Source organism: Lepisosteus platostomus, chromosome 4, assembly GCF_059453375.1.
Source record: "Lepisosteus platostomus isolate fLepPlt1 chromosome 4, fLepPlt1.hap1, whole genome shotgun sequence".
Taxonomy (NCBI): Eukaryota; Metazoa; Chordata; class Actinopteri; order Semionotiformes; family Lepisosteidae; genus Lepisosteus; species Lepisosteus platostomus.
The window spans coordinates 41,867,643-41,887,237 of record NC_142614.1 but is presented as its reverse complement, the minus strand read 5'-3'; the positions used below and the strand labels follow the sequence as shown (position 1 = coordinate 41,887,237).

At 34.3% G+C, this 19,595-nt stretch overlaps 1 protein-coding gene across 2 annotated transcripts; it reads left to right on the top strand.

Moving 5' to 3' along the window:
• The first annotated feature begins 10,238 nt into the window (after window positions 1–10,238).
• On the top strand, window positions 10,239–16,862 carry fsta (follistatin a). 2 transcript variants are annotated; one of them, XM_088629517.1, is made up of 6 exons: window positions 10,239–10,571; window positions 12,086–12,277; window positions 12,512–12,730; window positions 12,969–13,193; window positions 13,907–14,137; window positions 15,446–16,862. In XM_088629517.1, coding segments are annotated over exons 1-6 (963 nt in total). In that variant the 5' UTR covers window positions 10,239–10,477; the 3' UTR covers window positions 15,448–16,862. The 2 variants fall into 2 exon arrangements, with proteins under 2 accessions (XP_088485643.1, XP_088485641.1); XM_088629515.1 differs by having other exon boundaries at window positions 10,243–10,571; window positions 15,693–16,862.
• Window positions 16,863–19,595: the final 2,733 nt, after the last annotated feature.

Below are 19,595 nucleotides of genomic sequence, written 5' to 3'. Positions count from 1 at the left end.
TGAATTGCATAAAGCAGCTAAAAAATTGATGGATTTGGGCTTTCCAGAACTTACAGGACTACTCTGCAAAGATTAGGTCACAGCTTTTGGAATGTTCACAACTATATACTGTAGTGCTACTCCCTGTAGCCATTCGAAACTCCACTAGGCCAAAAGACCAGGTCCCCTTCTATGGGAGAATTCTACATTGTCTTGCAACATGCTCTTGTCTGTTATACAGACACATACTATAGAGAAACAAAATATATATATATCTGTTTAAAAATAAACATAAAATATGTGAATCAATATTAATCACTTGCATATACTACATCCACACTTAACTTTCTAATGCTAGTGTTAAAATAATATATTCTTGATTTTGTCAATCAGGACACCGATACTATTTTCATGGTGTAATTTTTTACTACTTGTTTATATTCCTTTTATATTTTTATTATTAAAAAAACCTTAACAATACCATACAGTATCTGCACTTTACTTTACAGATCAATCATATTCAAAAAACAGATTGAGTGGGTTAAAAACTAGGTAATTATTTTTCTACCAGTGTTATCAATTAAAAGTATGAATTAAATCATATTTGTTGTTTATCTTTTATAGCTTCTTCCTTAAAATTGCAAAAAAACATACAATTCCTTTGTATCCGTTCTGATATTTCTAAATTTGCTGTCTATTACAATAAGTCTATTTTGCATCCTTAATGAGGCAGAAACGTCATTCCACTTTTTTCAGTACACTTGTTGCGTTGTGCTTTAAATCCGTAATTGGGCATGGATGGATTGGGTAGGTCTTTAAAGATATATAATCCAGACCATGAAAGGACTCTCCTTGACAAGTTTAGACTTTGATACGTCCTGACATATTTAACAGAAGATTAAACATATTCTAACACTTTCATGATACCAAAACTGAATTAAAAAAATAGTTCATTATTTATAATGGTTGAAGATCTATTTTTTACCTCTAATGAAGACAACATCACGAAAAAGCAGAGCACAGCTGTAAATGTGCAATGAACAAATGTTCTCTAAGTCAAACTGAAACACAGAAAACAAGATCATAGAGGGTAAGGCACAAATCCAAATTTCTTCTGATGTTCATCATTCATTCATGTGGTATTTTGATGATTATATGCTTTCTTACTGATTATTCCATCACTTGGAACTACTGTATGCTAGTGTGGGGAAGAATATTCTGAGTAGAACTTCTGACTCAATGTTAAATAAAACTTAATTCTCTAGTGTAAATAGGAATTTGATTCTAAACTAGCAAGCCTTTTGAAAAAAAATAATAAGATAAGGCAAGGCAAATTCTCTTTGTGCAGCTCTGTTCCTTAGGTGTATTTCTTCTTCAGTGTTTTATTAAATTGAAGGGACTTGGCTATGTTTTTTTCTTTCTTTTCAAGAAACATTTTTTTAGGTCAGAAAGTGTTGGTTTCTTTTCAGATGGTTATTATGAATAAAAAAATACACCACACTCGTAAACTCCTCTTTGGAAAACTAAAGGACCTGATCACCAACAGATTTGTAATGGATAGTATGAATGAAAAATTAAAGAACAGTTCAAAATCTTTCATCTGAGAGTAAAGTTGCAAACTGAAAGTTGTTTTTGTTTTACTTACTCTGCCCAGATGAAATGTTTTTGACCAGTCAGAAAAGTGGTCACATGCATGTAGAGCACATTGCAGTAAAGCCTTCAGTGGAGATTTAGAAACTCCTGAGTTTCATTTCACCCACCAGGTGTCACTGAAAGACAATAGTTGCCACAACATGTGTAGCTGCATGCATTCAAAAACAAATCATGCTGCATTGGAGGGTATCAAGCATTCTCAATGTAGTATTCCACTGGTTTGTCTGACACGTTCAGTCACTTCATAGTAGAATTCTGAATCTGTTTTAAATCCGTCCCTGGATGGGATGCTATTCCATCGCAGGGCAAACACAGACATGGATACGCACACTCACACCAGGGCCAAATTTCCAGAAGGCAATTAACGTACCAGTATGTATTTCGGCTATGCAAGGAAACCAGAAAATCTGGAATAAAACTACACAAACATGGGGAGAATATACACATTCTCCCTTGGCAAGAAATTAAACCCAGGGACCCAGTGCTGTGAGGCACCAGTGGTGCTACCATTAACCCCATGGTGCTACCACTGTGCTACCATTGCACCCAAATTTTAAATCATTTAAAATAATGTGCTTCATATCATGGTTTTATAAAAAAGGTAATGCCACAGATTAAAGTATGACTTGAAATTACCTGTTAATAGCCTATTTGATATTCATAATGTAGAAATTTTGATATTACACTTAATGTTTTGTTGGCTGGTTGCGTTGTATTGAGGGCTCTTACATAATTGCATATTTTTATGTGGAATTATATTTTAATGATATTTTAATGTTAAGTCTGATTTACATAAGTCATAAAATCAAATTATTTTAATGGATGCATTGGCAAAATAAAAAGTTTAAACAAATTATATGTTTCTTATTAACATTTCCTGTGCTGTACTATTCTGATCAGACAAACAAAGGTAACAAAAACAACATTGATAATTTGCGGATTGATTGCTCATAAAGTACCTGCTGTTGGTTACTTAAATTTCAGAAGACCAATTAATACATTAATACAGTAACTTGAGTTTAGTGCAAGCGTGTTACTAGATTAATTAGATAATTTATTTGGATCATTTCTGAGTTCTGGTGTTTTAAGGTATATAAAATAATTATAAAATCATTTTAAAAAATATATTTTGTATTTATCATCTTATATACTGTACCTTTTTAATAAACTGTTGGTTTCAAAGAGTAATTATTTCATGAAAAATTGAAATGAATGTGATAAACAGCATATATGCTTTGGTTACTTAATACAAATCTAAATGAAAAAATATGAATGGAAATTTTACACATTCCAAAGCCAAAACATTATTATTGACATACTGACCTCACAGTGACTTACTGGAAAGTAACAGATGACAGAATGCGTTCACGGGATCAGTGAAGCAGTTTGCACATTGTTTAAGCACAAAATCTGGAATTACATGTTCTAAAAATAGTAGTATTGACTTTAAGGATACTGACCTGTATGTGTGTATTTTAGGAACAATCATAATGGATATTGAGATAACTTAATGGCATTAACGTAAAAGCATACTTTCTCCCATGGTCAGCATTAACTGAAGCACTTTAGGGCTGTCCAAATACATTTCTTTTTAATTATTATTATTTATACATTATATATGAATTTATAGAGGCATTAGGGTTAAAACCTTGTAGCCTAATTTTCTTTGTTTAAAAAATTTAAGCATGGCTGAGCCTGGCTAGTACAGGGATGGGAGAATAGAGGAAACAACAGATTGTTGCTCTTTTAGACCACAATTTCTAACCCAACCCCCTGCATTGGAGACCAGGAACACTGCTGCAGGAGGTGCTGTTCTCTGGAAGAGGTCCTGACTATGTAGCTGTTAAAAAGCTACATTATTTGAAAAAAACAGGGGTAAACTGCAGTGTCTAGACTGATGTTCATACTGAGCTCCCAAAGTTTTGGCCTATCTAATGTTCCCCTTTAACTGAAGCAATTTCACACTCCTCCACCTGAACTGCTGTCTTGTGGAGATGCCGATGCATGATGACTACTGTCACATACTGTAAGTGGATGCCACACTTCTGAGATGGATGCAGTGGGTCTCCTCCTATATACTGTATAAAAAGAAAGCATGCTTTTACATTAATGCCATTAATAAATCTCAATATCCATTATAATTGGGATCCATCAGTATGAAAATTGCTACATATAAATGCAAGAAATTGCTGTTTTTATTAATTGTTCTGGTATTTCTAATCAATGTTTTACTTTCTTTATGTGGAAACACAATTCTACAATGATCAGAATTTTAAGTTTTTATTTATGTTTACAATTTGTCCTGAAAGAATTTCCTTTTAGCTTAGTGGATATGCAGACAGTAAGAAGTTTAGCTGGTGAGATGGTTTTGAAGATTTTTGAAGACCAATATGAATTTAAGATGCTAAAAGCCAAGCTTAGTTTCTTACCAAAATGAATATGAATAAAGAAGAGTTCAGTTGTTAGCACAGTTCTAATAGTTGAAAACATTATTGGAAGCTTTGAGTAAATTGTTGATGATATCTTTACACATGGTAATAATGTTTTGACAGGTACATACGGTATACAGTATGTACAGAACCATATTCTTACACAATGTAGACTAAAATGTCAATAATAGAATGAATTTCATATATCAAAGATTATTCATATGTGCTTCTCCACTTTTTCTGCAAGCATCACATTTTGCAAAACACTCTGGAGAATGTCAGTAAAGAATAAACTTCTAGTTCAGTTGCTTCATTTAAATCCAACATTCCTCAACATTAATTTTGGATTGTTCAGTTCATTTAAACAGTTATCCAACAGTTAAAATATAGATGAATTAATGATATGGGTGATCAATCCTGTAAGCCATTAATACAGTATGTCAAAAGTCCTCTAGTGTTAACGGTTACCTACTGTATTCATACAGTATATAATACCTTAAAGGAGTCATGCTTTTAAATGTCATTATTGAGTTTAATTATAGGCACTAGACAACCTTTTTGTTAATTCCATTGATTGTGAACAAAGGTATTTTCTATAAAATGAACAATGTTGACACCTGTTTATAAATGTACTGTAGGTAGGCTAGCCTGTTGCTTATAATATGATTACTGGACTAATGTAATTAGTGTGCTTTCCTTAGACTGACATTTTACAAGGCATACAATGAAACAGTTCCAGTGCTTATACAGTAATATTAATGGTAATGTTTACTTTTTGTTTTTATTTCTGAAATGTTGAGTAATAACATTCTGGGACAATTATCTAGGAATAACAAACATGTTGTCAAACAGTGTTAAATGAGCATGTAAATAAAAACAGATCAATGTTTTGTTGCCAGACACCTTTGAGCATATTATGCATTTGGCTTGGCAAAAACCACAAGGACATGTGATAAAACCCACAAAAATAGCTCTCCCAAGTATGAGTCCACAAAAAAAACAAGAAAAACAAGAAATTCAAAAGAAAAGCAATTGAGGTCTTTTCTGCTAGCAGTTTTCTTTCAGGCTTACTGTTCAACAACCATTAAAAGATACTGTTGGAATCACACACATCTAGGTGAAAGCAGAAATAAATTGCTTTTTTATTTGCTCACAGCAGCTCTTTGAGGTGCTGCTAAGATGGGGTCAACATAGACTGTATAGGCTTTAAGCTTATTTTCCTTTGACTGATGGTGTCAATTTCACTAAGGTTATACTGCAATATATTTTAGGAGTGAGATAGTGCCATTATTTCTCTTTACTGTTACTCACTGAGAATAAGCAAGTAATACACTAAGTACAAACTGAATGTAATTATTTTGAACAGTTTATTTTGGCTATTTAATTGATAAGGCATTACTGTACAGCATGTCAAAATATGAAAATTGGGCAGAATACTCAAGAAATATGCATTGAATGTCTAACATTTACAGTAGCTTGGTTTGCATCACCCATTGAGTACAGTATAGGATTCAACCCCACATTTTTGGGACTGTTATAAGGATAACTATGATAACGTGAGTAAATGATTCTGCAACTCTATAATGGTCTTTTAAGTTTAAAACCATAAAAAAACTCTTGTTGCTAATTTTCTTTTGGAAAATTTCAGTAATGGAAATTAATTTCCTATTTCAAGAGCTCAATGGGAAAACAATATACAGAAATCAAAGTTGCTATTAATTTGTAAAGAAGAAGTAAGTAAAACAATCTTACACTAGATCATTTTCTACATGATCTCACTCTCATATTTTTATTTTCTTTCTGTTGCCAACCATTACAATACAGGAATATAATGAAGCGGCTAAATTATGCAATTGTATTTGCCAAGTGCAACCACTTAGTTAAAAACATCATACTGAACTGCCTGTAGCAGGTTTAACATATACCCCACAGTATACGGTATATCATCTACATTCAAAAGCATTTATCAAGGTAAATGTATTCATAGACTTGATTTAATTGTATACTTTAGGCACTTTATGCAATAAGAACTATATGTCTCTACACATTTGCAGCAAAGTGGCCATCCATCTCTTGCTTGTGCCCTTGATTATGCTGATGTCATGTATTCAATTGTATCTCAAACTTGTCTTCAGACAAATGGACATTAATTTATAATCCAGTGTGTTGATTTGTTCCATAATGCAATTATAAGTTACACATGTAAGGTATTCCAGTACTTTTCCTTTATTTTGTGTATACCATCTCATATGTTTGTCCACTTTTCTTTAATAGACACAGTTCACATTCTCCACACTGTTTACATTCGTTTACAACAATAATTAAAAAGTCACATTAGCTACATTTTCAGGAATTCTAAAACATTTCAGCATGTAACTATTCATGTTTTTGGAATGAAAAATAAGCAAGGCAGTCTCATTTTTATGACGGATACAATACATTGCATTTTGAGTTTTTCATTAATCTATGGTTATGTCCAAAAAGAAAAGGAAAAATAGATATTTAATTGATTTTTATTTTAATATTTTAACTTAAGTAGCAACCTCTGATTTTTTTAAACAAAAGACTGATTTTCTGAAAATTGTTAAATTGGACAGTGTGGAATTCTTAGTTAATAATGTATTGACTAAGAACATATTCCATGTAACTATTTCTAAAGATTACTCTATTACTAGAAAAACAGCATGTATGACATACTGTATACCAAATTGGTTTATGCATCTGCATTGTTTCTGGGAAATGGTTTCTCTTCATCTTGAATGCAAGCAATAACTGAACCTCGGTGCCTCCTCTCAAGCAGTAGAGGATACCCCTGGACACCCTCGTCAAATCTATTTTTAATACTTTTGTGGGTACATTTTCTGGATTGAATGGTGAATAAAAGTTAACTTTATCATAGAGGTATTTAAAGCAATCTTTGGCTGAAAATTATTTTTAACATCAGAAAATGTAAAAGAAATGCACATGCTAAATCATTGACAGATATAGAATATTTGCTATTGTTTGTTAAGTAATGAATTGTTATTTCAAATGCACATTATGAACACCTAAGAAAGGTCACCACATCGTAAGGCAAGAATGACCTGAATTTATAACACTGCAGTATTGGTTTGGTCATTTTCATGTCACAGTATTCTGTAACAGGACCTCTGATCATACCAGCATGAATGTTTTCATTAGATGCTCCTCTTGCTATTGGAATGTGCATCCATTTACTGTACATACAGTACTTGTTAAGGCTGGAGTGGATGAGCACCTGGTGTAAACCTGATCTCCACATATGGTGTGATTACATTGGTAAAAAAAGGACAGAGGAAAATTTTACTGTTCCATAAAACATGCTGGTGACTTCGCAGGCTATCAGATGTGTTCTGACTGCGATTTTTGTTTTTTGTTTTAATGTGGCAGCGATATGCTCTTCCTTGATCAGTGTCTTGCTTGTTCATATTTCAGCGCGAGTATATAGTTTACACATGCAGTATAACTTGCCTGTAATATGTATTTCTACATAAGGTGTTGTTTTTTTCCGTTTAGGGCGAGCTAAACTTAAAAACCAACTTCTCATGACTTCTCAGCTGACAAGCGCGCATTTTAGATTTTTGATCATTACAGTACTACCGGCTATATATATTTTTTGAAATAATTAAGTAAAAATATAGTGTTAACTCAAGAATAATTACTGAACACACACAAATTTATTTTCTATATGGAGATGCACAATTACGTGTTTTAATCGACAGTTTATCAGCGAAGGTCTTAAGAAAAACACGTTGTGTTAGAAAAACATTTATTGTGTTATTTAGTTTTGTCGTAGAAGTTAAAACTCTTTGTTCCTTTTAAACAAATTATATTGTTTTCAATGGGATTTTTGCGCATATCACATAAAAAAAATATATTATCGATGTTATAAGCCAAAAGGTTTAGAAACATTAAACACTGCTTTACATCAAAACATTCTAACGGCTTTACAGGGGAAACACCATTAAAGCATTGTTTAAAGAAAAAGATGTACAGTAGGTCTGAAATCTGGAAATTCATTAATACAACTTGACATGATCTGAAAATATAACCAAAAGAAAAATCCATCAGTCCATTAGCTTCTTTTAAGCACATTAGTGCTTTGAAATGACAATTGCAGTTTTCTTGTTTACCATTTTCCATCACCAAACTGAGGATTTTTAAGCATTTCATTCCAGTGGGGAACCCCATGAGCATTCAAATAAAAGTTAATATCACGGCACCAAATTATTTCTGGTTCTTGTTTTCGTATTAATTCACTGTCACATAAACAAATTCATTTAAAGCGTTAGGCCTTACTGAAAAGGAGATTGTTAATTATGTTTCCACAATTTCCGTACCTTTTAAACACACACATATATATATACATACATTTGTTCCCCTTAAACTACAATTTGCCTAAGGCAATAATTTGAACAAACAAATAGGTTTATTCCATGCTGAAAAGAGGAGAAAACACAACGTTTCGGCCGTGAAGCCTTCTTCAGGTGTCAACGTCGAAACGTTGTATTTGCTTTTTTCTCTTCTCAGCATGTAATAAACCTTTACTTGTTCCTTTGCAGCCTACGCATGCTGACGCAGTTACCCACCTGAACTGAACAAACATATCGCACTTGAAATTATATCAATTCCTCTAGTAAATAATCATTGTCTGAATCAAATTAGACTACCGACAGCTAGCATCTCTTGAGTTATGTTCATATCATTTAATCTTTACTGTGCAAACCTCTGAAAATTATTTATTTAATGTTACGTACCACTAAGTGTTATACAAATTATTCTAAATTCTACATAACATGATAGTCTAGACCTAGATGTGACCTAAAATAAGTTGTTTTCTCGGATCAACCCTTCACTGGCGAGTATAAATTACGTGTGTGGGGGGATCCATAACACGACTATGAGCAAAGAAAGAGTAGCATATTTATTTTACTCGTTAAAGATGTAGTACACATTGTCTGCCGGTAGAAGGAACCCGACCCGTTTTAATCGAAAGCTGACTTACAGCAATTGGAAATACTGCACACAGAAAGAGCAGCGAGTCACTGTGTGCGTGTTGCTGAAGAGGTCGCACGTGGACTTAAATCGGAACATAACAGAGGGTGCATTTGCTTAGAAACAACTATTGCTTAATGTATATTCGCTATGTAATACAATACTCCGCTTGCTCTCAAACCTATTTGGAAACGGGGTTGGATAAACTTGAGAGCCTGGGTCTGAGAAACCCAAACAACTGTCTCTTCTAATATTAGCATGCCTGTATTCTGTGATCTATTATTGTCGGTCCAGGCAGATCTTATTGTAATAGAGCACTTTTATTAAAAGATTAGCACTATCTTCTGCAGTTGGTGGAAAAAATATCTGTTATCACCGAGATATTTGCAGCTGGGGGAAAGTGGGTAGACCCAAAAAATTGATTGGCATTCTTCGTGCGGGGATTTATTCAAAAGGCATGGAGTTCAGGAGGTGCATATTCTTGAAAAAAGTACTGGAGTAAATAGCGTCTACGTTAGGCAATTTTTGCAGAAATGTCGCCCACTCATTTTCATAGCACAGTGCCAAGTATGTTGTAAAGAATGAGCACTCGCCTACATAGAGTAAACAAAAGCCAGACGGCTGTTAATAAACCTGCATTATAATGAAACGCAGTAATGTCTTTCGATGTTGCAATCGCAAAACCAAGGCGAAACTGCTTACAGTGATATAATATTCAGTAGTTATATTGTAATGATTTTTAGATGGCTGGGTGTTATAGAAATCTGGTCATTTTGAAGAATTTCTTCTTCAGAGTTGGGATTCATTTTTGTTGTTGTATAGTTCTCTTAATGTAAAGTATTCATATAAAACTATTTTTAAAACTGTTGTTTTAAGTTAATACCATAAACCTTCAATTTTAAAAAGAGATTTATTTCCTAATATTATTGAACATAAGAATAAAAATCATTTTCTAATGTAAAAATTGTGTGGGTGTTTTAATTGATATTAGTTTTAATGTCAGTTATTAGGCTATATCATGATAAACATAGCCTTGCAATATCTTCCACTTTCATTATGGGACGGTCTTGGTATTCTTTCACATTGTATCAAACGCAGACGCGTACATACAGTACACAACATCCCAGACCATGCCCACTGTGCATAGTTTCCTGTACTATTGTTTTGAGAGAAAGTTTCGACTGGAGATGTCACCTGATTTGGATCGAAAGAACTTTTTTTTAATCTTACTCCCCACCCCCACCGATTAGAAGACCGCCCACCACAGACAGTCGGCCCGAGACCCCTTATAGATTTAAAAAGAGAGGCTGCATTCACAGACTGACATTCATTCAACTCAGCGATCGTAAGCAGATTACTTTTCCGCTGCCCGTTTCTTCACTCCGGTTCACTTTGCCTTCATCATGCTAAGGATGCTAAAGAGATATCAGCTCCACCCGGGCATGATTTTATTATTTATATGGCTAAGTCATTTAATTGAAGATCACAAAGTGCAAGGTAAGTGCGAGTATACAGTTATTTTTAGTAGTACATTTTAGTTGGATGCCATTTAATATTTTGAAAGACATTTGTATGGTATAAAAAATAAAGTGTCAGGTTTAAAACTTTTTTAAGACCTAACGGGTATACGCAAGGTCACTTTCTGTTTACTTTTAACTTTGTTCTGAACATGCAACTCAGCTTTATCTTAATGCATTAAGCGCTAACAAAACAGGTGCATTTATATTCGTTTTTAAAACATGTATTGAATATTTGGATATTAAAGCTTTTTACCTGGATATTATATTTCACTTGACTAACTAGCCAAGCATCGGTTTATGGTAGGGTATACTTGTGCTGGACTATAAATGAAGCACTTTAATATGTATAACAGCGAGAACTGTGTTTTTAGGCTTCAGATTTCCTGGAGGAAACTTAAACTGGAAAGAATAATACAATTAATACCAGAGACATAACACGTGATTTTAAGTCTTCTGCTCTCCCTGCCAGTCAATTTATCTAGAAGCTCTAAATATAAGCTTCAGTTTTCAACTTTTTTATTAACCCACTTTTCAGGCAGTTGTATTGATAGACTTTACATGAAGTCTGTTGAGTCTCGTTTTGTTGGAAGACAGGAATAGTAAATAGCCTACAGATCTCACGACCCATTGAAGCTGGATGAATTAATTGCCATTGAACCAACAGAAAAGTCACATTGCTTATTTATTGGTAGTGAAGTCCCATTCCTTTCATACAAGAGCTAGCAGTGTAACCGCGATCCAAGTAGGTCAACTCGTCTCATGAAACACAGCAAAATATAAACCTTGCGTGACACGGAAAGTGTACTGCAATGACATGTCCGCGGCGTTGCACCGACTGTATGGTAATGCTGTGACTAGCAGTTAATCTTCCCAAGTGTTGAAGTAAATCCGACACTGCTGCTTTCTTCAGTGTGCTCTCACACAGAGAGTGCACGGACAAGGGGAATGAAGCGCAAGTGTACAGTACGCTACACATGTTTTGAAAAGCAAGTTTTCAGCTGTTAACATTTCATGCAGTGTTCTTTGTTTTCAACTGTAATTAACACCATCCATGTGATTGCAGTGGTATCTCGACATTTTAGCATTATTAACAAAACCCGTGTGATAGTAGTTGTATCTTGGTGATTTTAGTTTCTTCAATACAATTAATCATAATTTGATTTTAGGCTGGCTTTACACTATTGTACTGTGCTTTAGCATATTATTCATGCGGTACCTTGTCCCCCGTACTGTGACTCGTACTGTCCATTTGAAATCTGGTTTAAAACAGACGCGGTAGTATTGTATTGCTTTTTCCGATTTGTGTAGACGGTTGTCGTAAGGTAGGTAATCGTATTGGGATCTGACTTTGCAGTTGTTAAATGTCTCGTCACGTTACAGAATCAGACAAAATACCGAGGATAAACAGACCACCATAAGCCAATATACAGTAAGCTGCACGTGTTATGTCTGGGTCATTGGCTTCCGACTTTAAGTTCTTTTTCTTTGCAGCTGGTAACTGCTGGCTACAGCAGGGAAAAAACGGAAGATGCCAGGTTCTCTACATGTCTGGGATGAGCAGAGAAGAGTGTTGCAGAAGTGGCAGACTGGGAACTTCGTGGACCGAGGAAGATGTACCAAATAGCACGCTTTTTAGGTGGATGATCTTCAACGGAGGAGCCCCAAATTGTGTACCTTGTAAAGGTACATAAAATTAAGCCCAATATATTACTATCGATCTACAGTGTATAGCAATCTTATTAAAAAACAATTAAGTGCCAGATCTAAATATCAATAAATTTTATGAAGATAGCAAAGCTAGTTTGTGTATTTGTGAATAAATAATTTCATTTGGAAAGAAATAATAAAAACGTGAATTCCAAGGTCATTACCCTTTTTCAATAGCTGCATGTCATTTATTGTGTTTTATTTGTGTAGAATCTTGTGACAATGTGGACTGTGGCCCTGGAAAAAGATGTAAAATGAACAAGAGAAACAAACCCCGCTGTGTCTGTGCTCCCGACTGTTCCAATGTTACTTGGAAAGGACCTGTCTGCGGGTCCGATGGAAAGACCTACAGAGATGAATGCGCCTTGCTGAAGGCAAGATGTAAAGGTCATCCAGACCTGGAAGTTCAATACCAGGGCAAATGCAAAAGTAAGTTCTTTAGTGTCTCTTGTCTTCCCCACTAAAATATGCTGTGAATGCTAAGAAGGAGAAAGACTGTTGAAATGCACTGTTTGCAGTTGTGTGGAAATACACTAATGGTGCATAGGTCATGCCTAATAATATAATGGTGATGTTAACAATATTCAATGATATTAAACAACATATTAATAAAGAAGTCCCTTCTTAAAAAAAAACATGATCTACTTATAATTTGACTTTCTTATAGAGACATGCCGTGATGTTCTGTGTCCGGGCAGTTCAACGTGCGTCGTTGACCAGACCAATAATGCCTACTGTGTGACATGTAATCGGATTTGCCCCGAAGTTACATCTCCAGAGCAGTATCTGTGTGGAAATGATGGAATCATTTATGCAAGCGCTTGCCACCTGAGAAGGGCTACTTGCCTGCTGGGCAGATCAATTGGTGTTGCATATGAAGGAAAATGCATAAGTAAGTTATTGTCAGGTCCCATGTCACAGTACCGAACTCTTCAGATCACTGTTTTGACACCTTTAAGTTTGTCTTTCTGCATTTCAGAAAAAAAGCCTCTTTTTAATCCTAATGAACATGAAAGTGCATTCCATTTTGATAGAAAATGTCTAGTTATAGACATAAGTAATATTAAAAAAAAAGTTTCATGTCCTCAATTCACCCCCCCATTTAGTCTGCCACAGCTTCTCATTTTCAAACTGGTTTTTGTTATACATACCTGGGGTCATATGATGTTAAAACTTTTAAATGTTTTCCAGACCTTGTTGGCTTTGCTGTTATTAGTTGATTTCCATGTGTTCTGTCCAGGTGCCAACACCCGTCTTACTACCACAGCATGTAAGGGAGTAATTTTGAATGGGAGACCTGGAGCCTTGTTATGCTATCATATTACTTTGGTCTACATGCTTGTTATTTTGGGGAAAATATATACATGTACAGTATGTTTGTATATATGTATGTGATGGCACGTCCTGATTGTGTGTGATCTTAGGACAACAGTACATGTATGCCAAGCTCTTTTTATAAAACATACCCTCATGGCATACTTACTGAATCCCTTTATCTCTGTCATAAAATTAAGCCAAATCCTCATTGCTTTTAATTAAATGTGGTGTTTATGAACATAAAGGGCAGTTTGCTAAGTGACTCTGTGGTGTTCCCTGGTTTTGTAGAAGCAAAATCCTGTGATGATATCCAGTGCAGCGCTGGGAAGACGTGTCTATGGGATGCAAGAATGGGCAGGGGACGCTGCTCACTGTGTGATGAAGTGTGTCCTGAGAGCAGATCAGATGAGGCAGTGTGTGCCAGCGATAACACCACGTACCCCAGCGAGTGTGCCATGAAGAAGGCCGCTTGCTCTGTGGGCGTTCTTCTGGAAGTTAAACATTCTGGATCTTGCAACTGTAAGTAAACCATAAAGTGAAAGACACTTCGATATTCTGTCAGCCACCCCTTGCAGACTAAGGAAAAGAAAGGACTGGAAATGGGAGTTGTTGCATGTCTTCTTGCACTGGCTTTATTAATTTTGCATTTTCTGCAAAAAAACGAAGTAGACATGAAGACTCATCTTTGGGAGCTATTGGGCTCCTAATTCCCTTCACATAACTAACAAGATTATATTTGAAGACTAATGTTTATGTTAGTGCAATCTTGCTATGAAATTGTAGAAGAGTACATGGTAATTCTAGTAGCCTGTCCTTCAGCAGGTTGCCTTAAGACGATAAACTTGCTGTCATGCTGTCAATGTAGGAAGACACATAAGTTGGCCATATCTTTACATCTTGTAAATGACACGGTCATAATGGTAATCATATGTTAACCATGTATTTATTTCCTTGCTTATGGCTGTAATCAATCATTTTAAAATCCACTGACATTGATTTCTACTGACATACACAATTAAGCCTTTATATAGAAGCATACATTCATAATTGTACATAAGGTGATTGTAACATTGGTGCCATTGCAGTTTTAAATACTAAGGGGCAATGTTAACATGATAACTAAATCAAGTAATATTTCTCAGCACAATACATGACCTTTTTCATGTGCTGAATTACTAGTGTTACTATTAGGTACTGCAGAGGAGTCGAAGAAAATAACAACATTCCAAACAGCCAATCAGATAATGTCTTGCAAAATTGTTTTATTGTCAAATTGATATTTGTTCTTTGCCATGTCATTGTAGACTGAATGCTTTCATTTAAGAATATAATGAAAACAATGCATTTAATTTATCATCCCTTCTGTTAAACAAATAAAACAAAGGGACCAACTTTATAATCACCTAATAAATTCATTTCTATATATATATGGCATTTTACAGTTTGCAGGATAACAGTGGAAGCTTTCAGAACTATGCTCTCTTACTTCTACTTTGCTTATAGAAATTAACATTTTAGCTGTTTTGTTTTATTTTGTTTTTGCTGTACATAGTAGATTTGCTGTCATTCTTTAAACATCAGACTGTCCATGTGGATTATGAGGGATTGCCTATTTGTATTATTGGTCTGCCTGTATCATTTTGCCATGTACCATGTTCTGTAGAAATACCTCACATGTGCTATCCCTGTCCTAATAGCAAAGGTCGGGATGTGGTGCAGGGTTTTGCCCAGCCCAGTAGCATTGTTGTATAATCACATTTGAAACGAAGGATACTTTAAAAAAAGAACAAAATGTAGAACACAAGAGCACTTTTTCTCTGCTTTCAGGAATCTGCTAAAAAGGCCTGAGCCATTGAGCCTTCACATCTCCCCTGTCTTGCTGCAGTTATGACTTCCTAGATTATGTCAATCATGTTGCATAAAAGCAGATGCCACAAAGCATCACTGACTGCCAAATCATATAAAAACACAAAGCTTTGCTGTGGCTTTCAGAGGTCTTTGAAAACATGCACTGAGCTTCTGCGCTGTTGTGATCCTAATTTATACAACAGCTACCGTGTATTCCCCTATATAGCCATTACTGAAGACCAGGAGGAAGAGGAAGAAGACGAAGACCAGGACTACATGGCTTATATCCATTTATCTCCATTACTGGACGGGTAAACCTCCATCACAAGGAATTATGTCCATACTGTACATAAGTGTATGCTTATTTATTTTTTAAGAAAAAGGAAGTATACATATAGTTGAGTCTGCTAGATGTTTATTTATACTGTGTTGTGTTTTATAATTTATACATTTACAATGTCTGGCTGACTATATACCATGTTATTTTGTATTTTTCATTGTTGTTTTTTTGGTTTTGTTTTATGTTTCCTTCCTTTTTTATTTTTAAAGAAATATATTTGTCCAAAGAGAAGCAGTGTTATTTATTGTGGTGTACAATGCTACCATGTAAAGTATAATTCTTCTGCAAGCTGTAAATTGCATTCCATGAGCTGTATAAAGCTGCTTATTACTGTCATTTTCTGTATCACAGATGTTTATTTCACACAAAATCGCATGTTAGCCTGTGTGTTTATTTATTGGAAATCTGTCTTTCATTAATGTACATAAATGTTTCAGGTTTTGTTTACAACTCATTATAACTGACCAAAGGGAGTATTTCAATGGTTCTGCAAAAGTACAGTATATGGTGCAGCACAGTAAATCAAAAGGAAAAGGTATTTTTTCTCTCAAAATAAGCCATTATTTCCTCATGTTGTGAGGCAGAGGACTGACAGACACCTAGTTGTGTTTCTTGATCTTCAGTAGAATTTATTTTGTACTTTTAAGATCAAAATATCAAATGTTTTTGGAAGATACTTGATTTCATTAAAATGTGCCATTATATTTCTTGTTATTAAGGTATTTTTTATTTGCATTGAGCAGCATATAACTTTTTGCTACCATTTTTATTTTTTCATTTTCAATAATGTACTGCGCCATATTGCTCTTGCGGAGTTCACAAAATAATCAGATATCCAGCATTAATTAACATTATATCATCCTGTATCACTTTGTTTTTCTCACTTTTACAAAATGTGTTTTTTTTATTTCAAACATGACAAGTTAAATACAAATTCAGTTATAAATATATAGTTTTGTATTTTTTTATGTAAATGTCAAATGTATATAAAAAGTTATAATGGTATTTGTACAGATATGATGAGTGAAACAATAAAATTGGAATTTTCCCTTACAATGTTTTTTGATTTAATTTTAAATATCACACACTAGAGTCATTTTAAAATATAAGGATTATAATGACAACTGCTCACAACATCATAATGTTTTCTAATTTTATTATTTCTGTATCCATGTCTAACAATGCTACAATAAACATAACATTTTGTATTAACTGTACACATGGTTCATTGACAAGTAGTCTGTGATATAAAACCATTAAAATGTTTTGGGCCATTAAGAAAGATCAACATCAAAATCCTCTTGTATGACTTCCACATAGAAGACAGAACAATGTGGAATCTTACACAGGAGTTAAACAGAAATCCTGATCCTATTTTGTTCCCTATTGGGAAGGTACTTTTATCATGCAAAGTAAGAGCCCATTAATTATCAGAGATAATTGGTCTGTCTCCCTTCAGTTTAGAATCTGTGATTAGCTACTGTAAGGAGGATAAGTCAACCAAGAGAATTATTCAATTGTGGTTTTTCACAATATTTTAACTCCATAACAGACCTCTTGAAATCCGAATCTGGCCTACTGATCCCATTTGCAAACATTCTGGATTAATCTTTAGAAAATCTAGAATTGTAAATTATGTTTGATTATAGCCCAATTTAGAACTGCCGATTGTGTCATCCAGGCTGACAGTGACATCATCTTCTTTGACCCATCGAGTCAAGTCATTCATCTTTTGACATGGTACAAGTTATAAAGTGACATATTGGAGGTTCAGCTCTAATTGAAGGAGATGTGCATCCTTAAGTGGCAGTATCACATGCCTGCTAGAGTCTGGAAAGTCACAGTGGTTGCTGTTTTGCTGGGAGTGGAGAGAACAGAGTCCTTCCTCTGGCCATGTATGGGGAATCCCAGTCACAGTTATCTAGTGCCATGACCGAATATCTGTAATCGTGATCCCAGAGGGAGATGCATTTTCAGATGTCTTTCTATTGGCCTTTTAATGGGTCCTGAGTACTACAGTTAGAGACCCCTTGAACTTGTTTCAGCTCCAGGATTTCATCTGAAAATCCTTAATATTTAAAGATAATATTTTGTTCAACTTATGGCAAATATGCAAATATGGCAATCAGAGAGCATCAATGACATGACAAGTTTATGACTCTTAGTTTACAGATAGAATACTGGCAGATGAAGTATCAAACTGTGATTTAATTATACCACATGGTTTACAAAAAAATGGTACCCTAAGTCAATCAAGACTAGATAATTAACAAACTATATCAATAATATTTCCCTGATAAATTTGAATGCTAAATAAGTCTTGTTTTTGCTTTGTCTGATGCCAACATAATGAAGAAAAGTTAATTTTATAGTATTTACTTTTAAAATTTTAATATTTTTATGGCTTAGTGAAAGTGACATACCATATTGTTCACAAGAAATGGAGAAGATTTGAATGGATTCAAAACAAGCACGGTTCTTTTCTTAAAGTAAATTGAAGTTAATGTACAAATTATGAAATAAGTTCAGTAATGATGCAGTCCATAAGTTTATGTAAGTGAAATATAGGCATTTCAAAGCAGCAATATATTTTTGTAACGTGGTACCAAAATTGTACACAGTATTAAATATGAGGTTTTGCAAATACACTATATAATTTAAACAACATCTTATGATTTACATACTTTACGTTTAGCTACTGTAATATAACATTTTTGTTTGTCTTTCAATGTGTTCTCAAAACACTAAAAAGAAATCGTGGCTAACAGGGCTGCTTAGCTATAGACATTGCAATGAACCAGAGAGAACATAACCAAAGGTATAAATGAGAAAAAAGGCCAATTGGCCCACTCCGTTCATTTGCTTACGAATAGTTAATTGATTAGAGAATCTCATCCAGCCAATTACTGCACCTGAAAGGCAAGGGAGTCTACATACTGTTTCTTAACAACCTGAATCAGCTCAATATTAACGTAATTGCATCAGTTTAACAGCTTCTCCTAGTTCTTTAGGTGCTGCTTTAAAGAGACCCAGAAAATGTGCATATACACAAGCCCTGGACTTTGTTTTAGTCTTTCAGTTTAGGACTGAAATGTCTCTGGTTACACTTCCCTGAACTACTTCTGAAGCAGCAATATCTTTTTTTTGTGCTGTGGAGATCAAAACTGCACAAAATTTTCTAAATGAGATCCTCCACGTACATTGCCCAATTTTAACATAACATCCCATGATTAACATTCTTTATAACTTAGTGTTCTGTTTAGTTTTTATTGCTTCTTCATTTATTGTAGAAGATGTAAATACTCTACCAACATAAACACCTAAGTTCAAGCTTCTTACAGTACATTTGTTCACAAATTTCTTGAAGTATATCTAAATCTTTCATTTGCAACTTCTACATTGTTTCCGGATCCTTCTATTTTGGATTAATCTGCAAATTGACTATTTTAATAACTATACCAGAATCTAAATCGTTGATTTAAATTAAGAAGAGCAGTCATTCTAATTGAGATCCCTGTGCTATTCCACTAATTACATCGCCCCACTGTACTCTATTTTCTGTTCATTAGCCAGTTCTCAATCCAAAGTCTACAGATTGCATTTAAGAATTAATTTTTTATGAGGAAATTTTACAAAGAATTTTTAACACATTAGGCAAGACCTACCTTTTCTAAATCCAGATTGACTATCTCTTAGAATCTTATTCATACAGATGATCCTCTAGTTCAGTTCTATGCTTAGTTCAGTTCTAATTAATGATTCAATAACCTTACATGTAATGCAATTTAG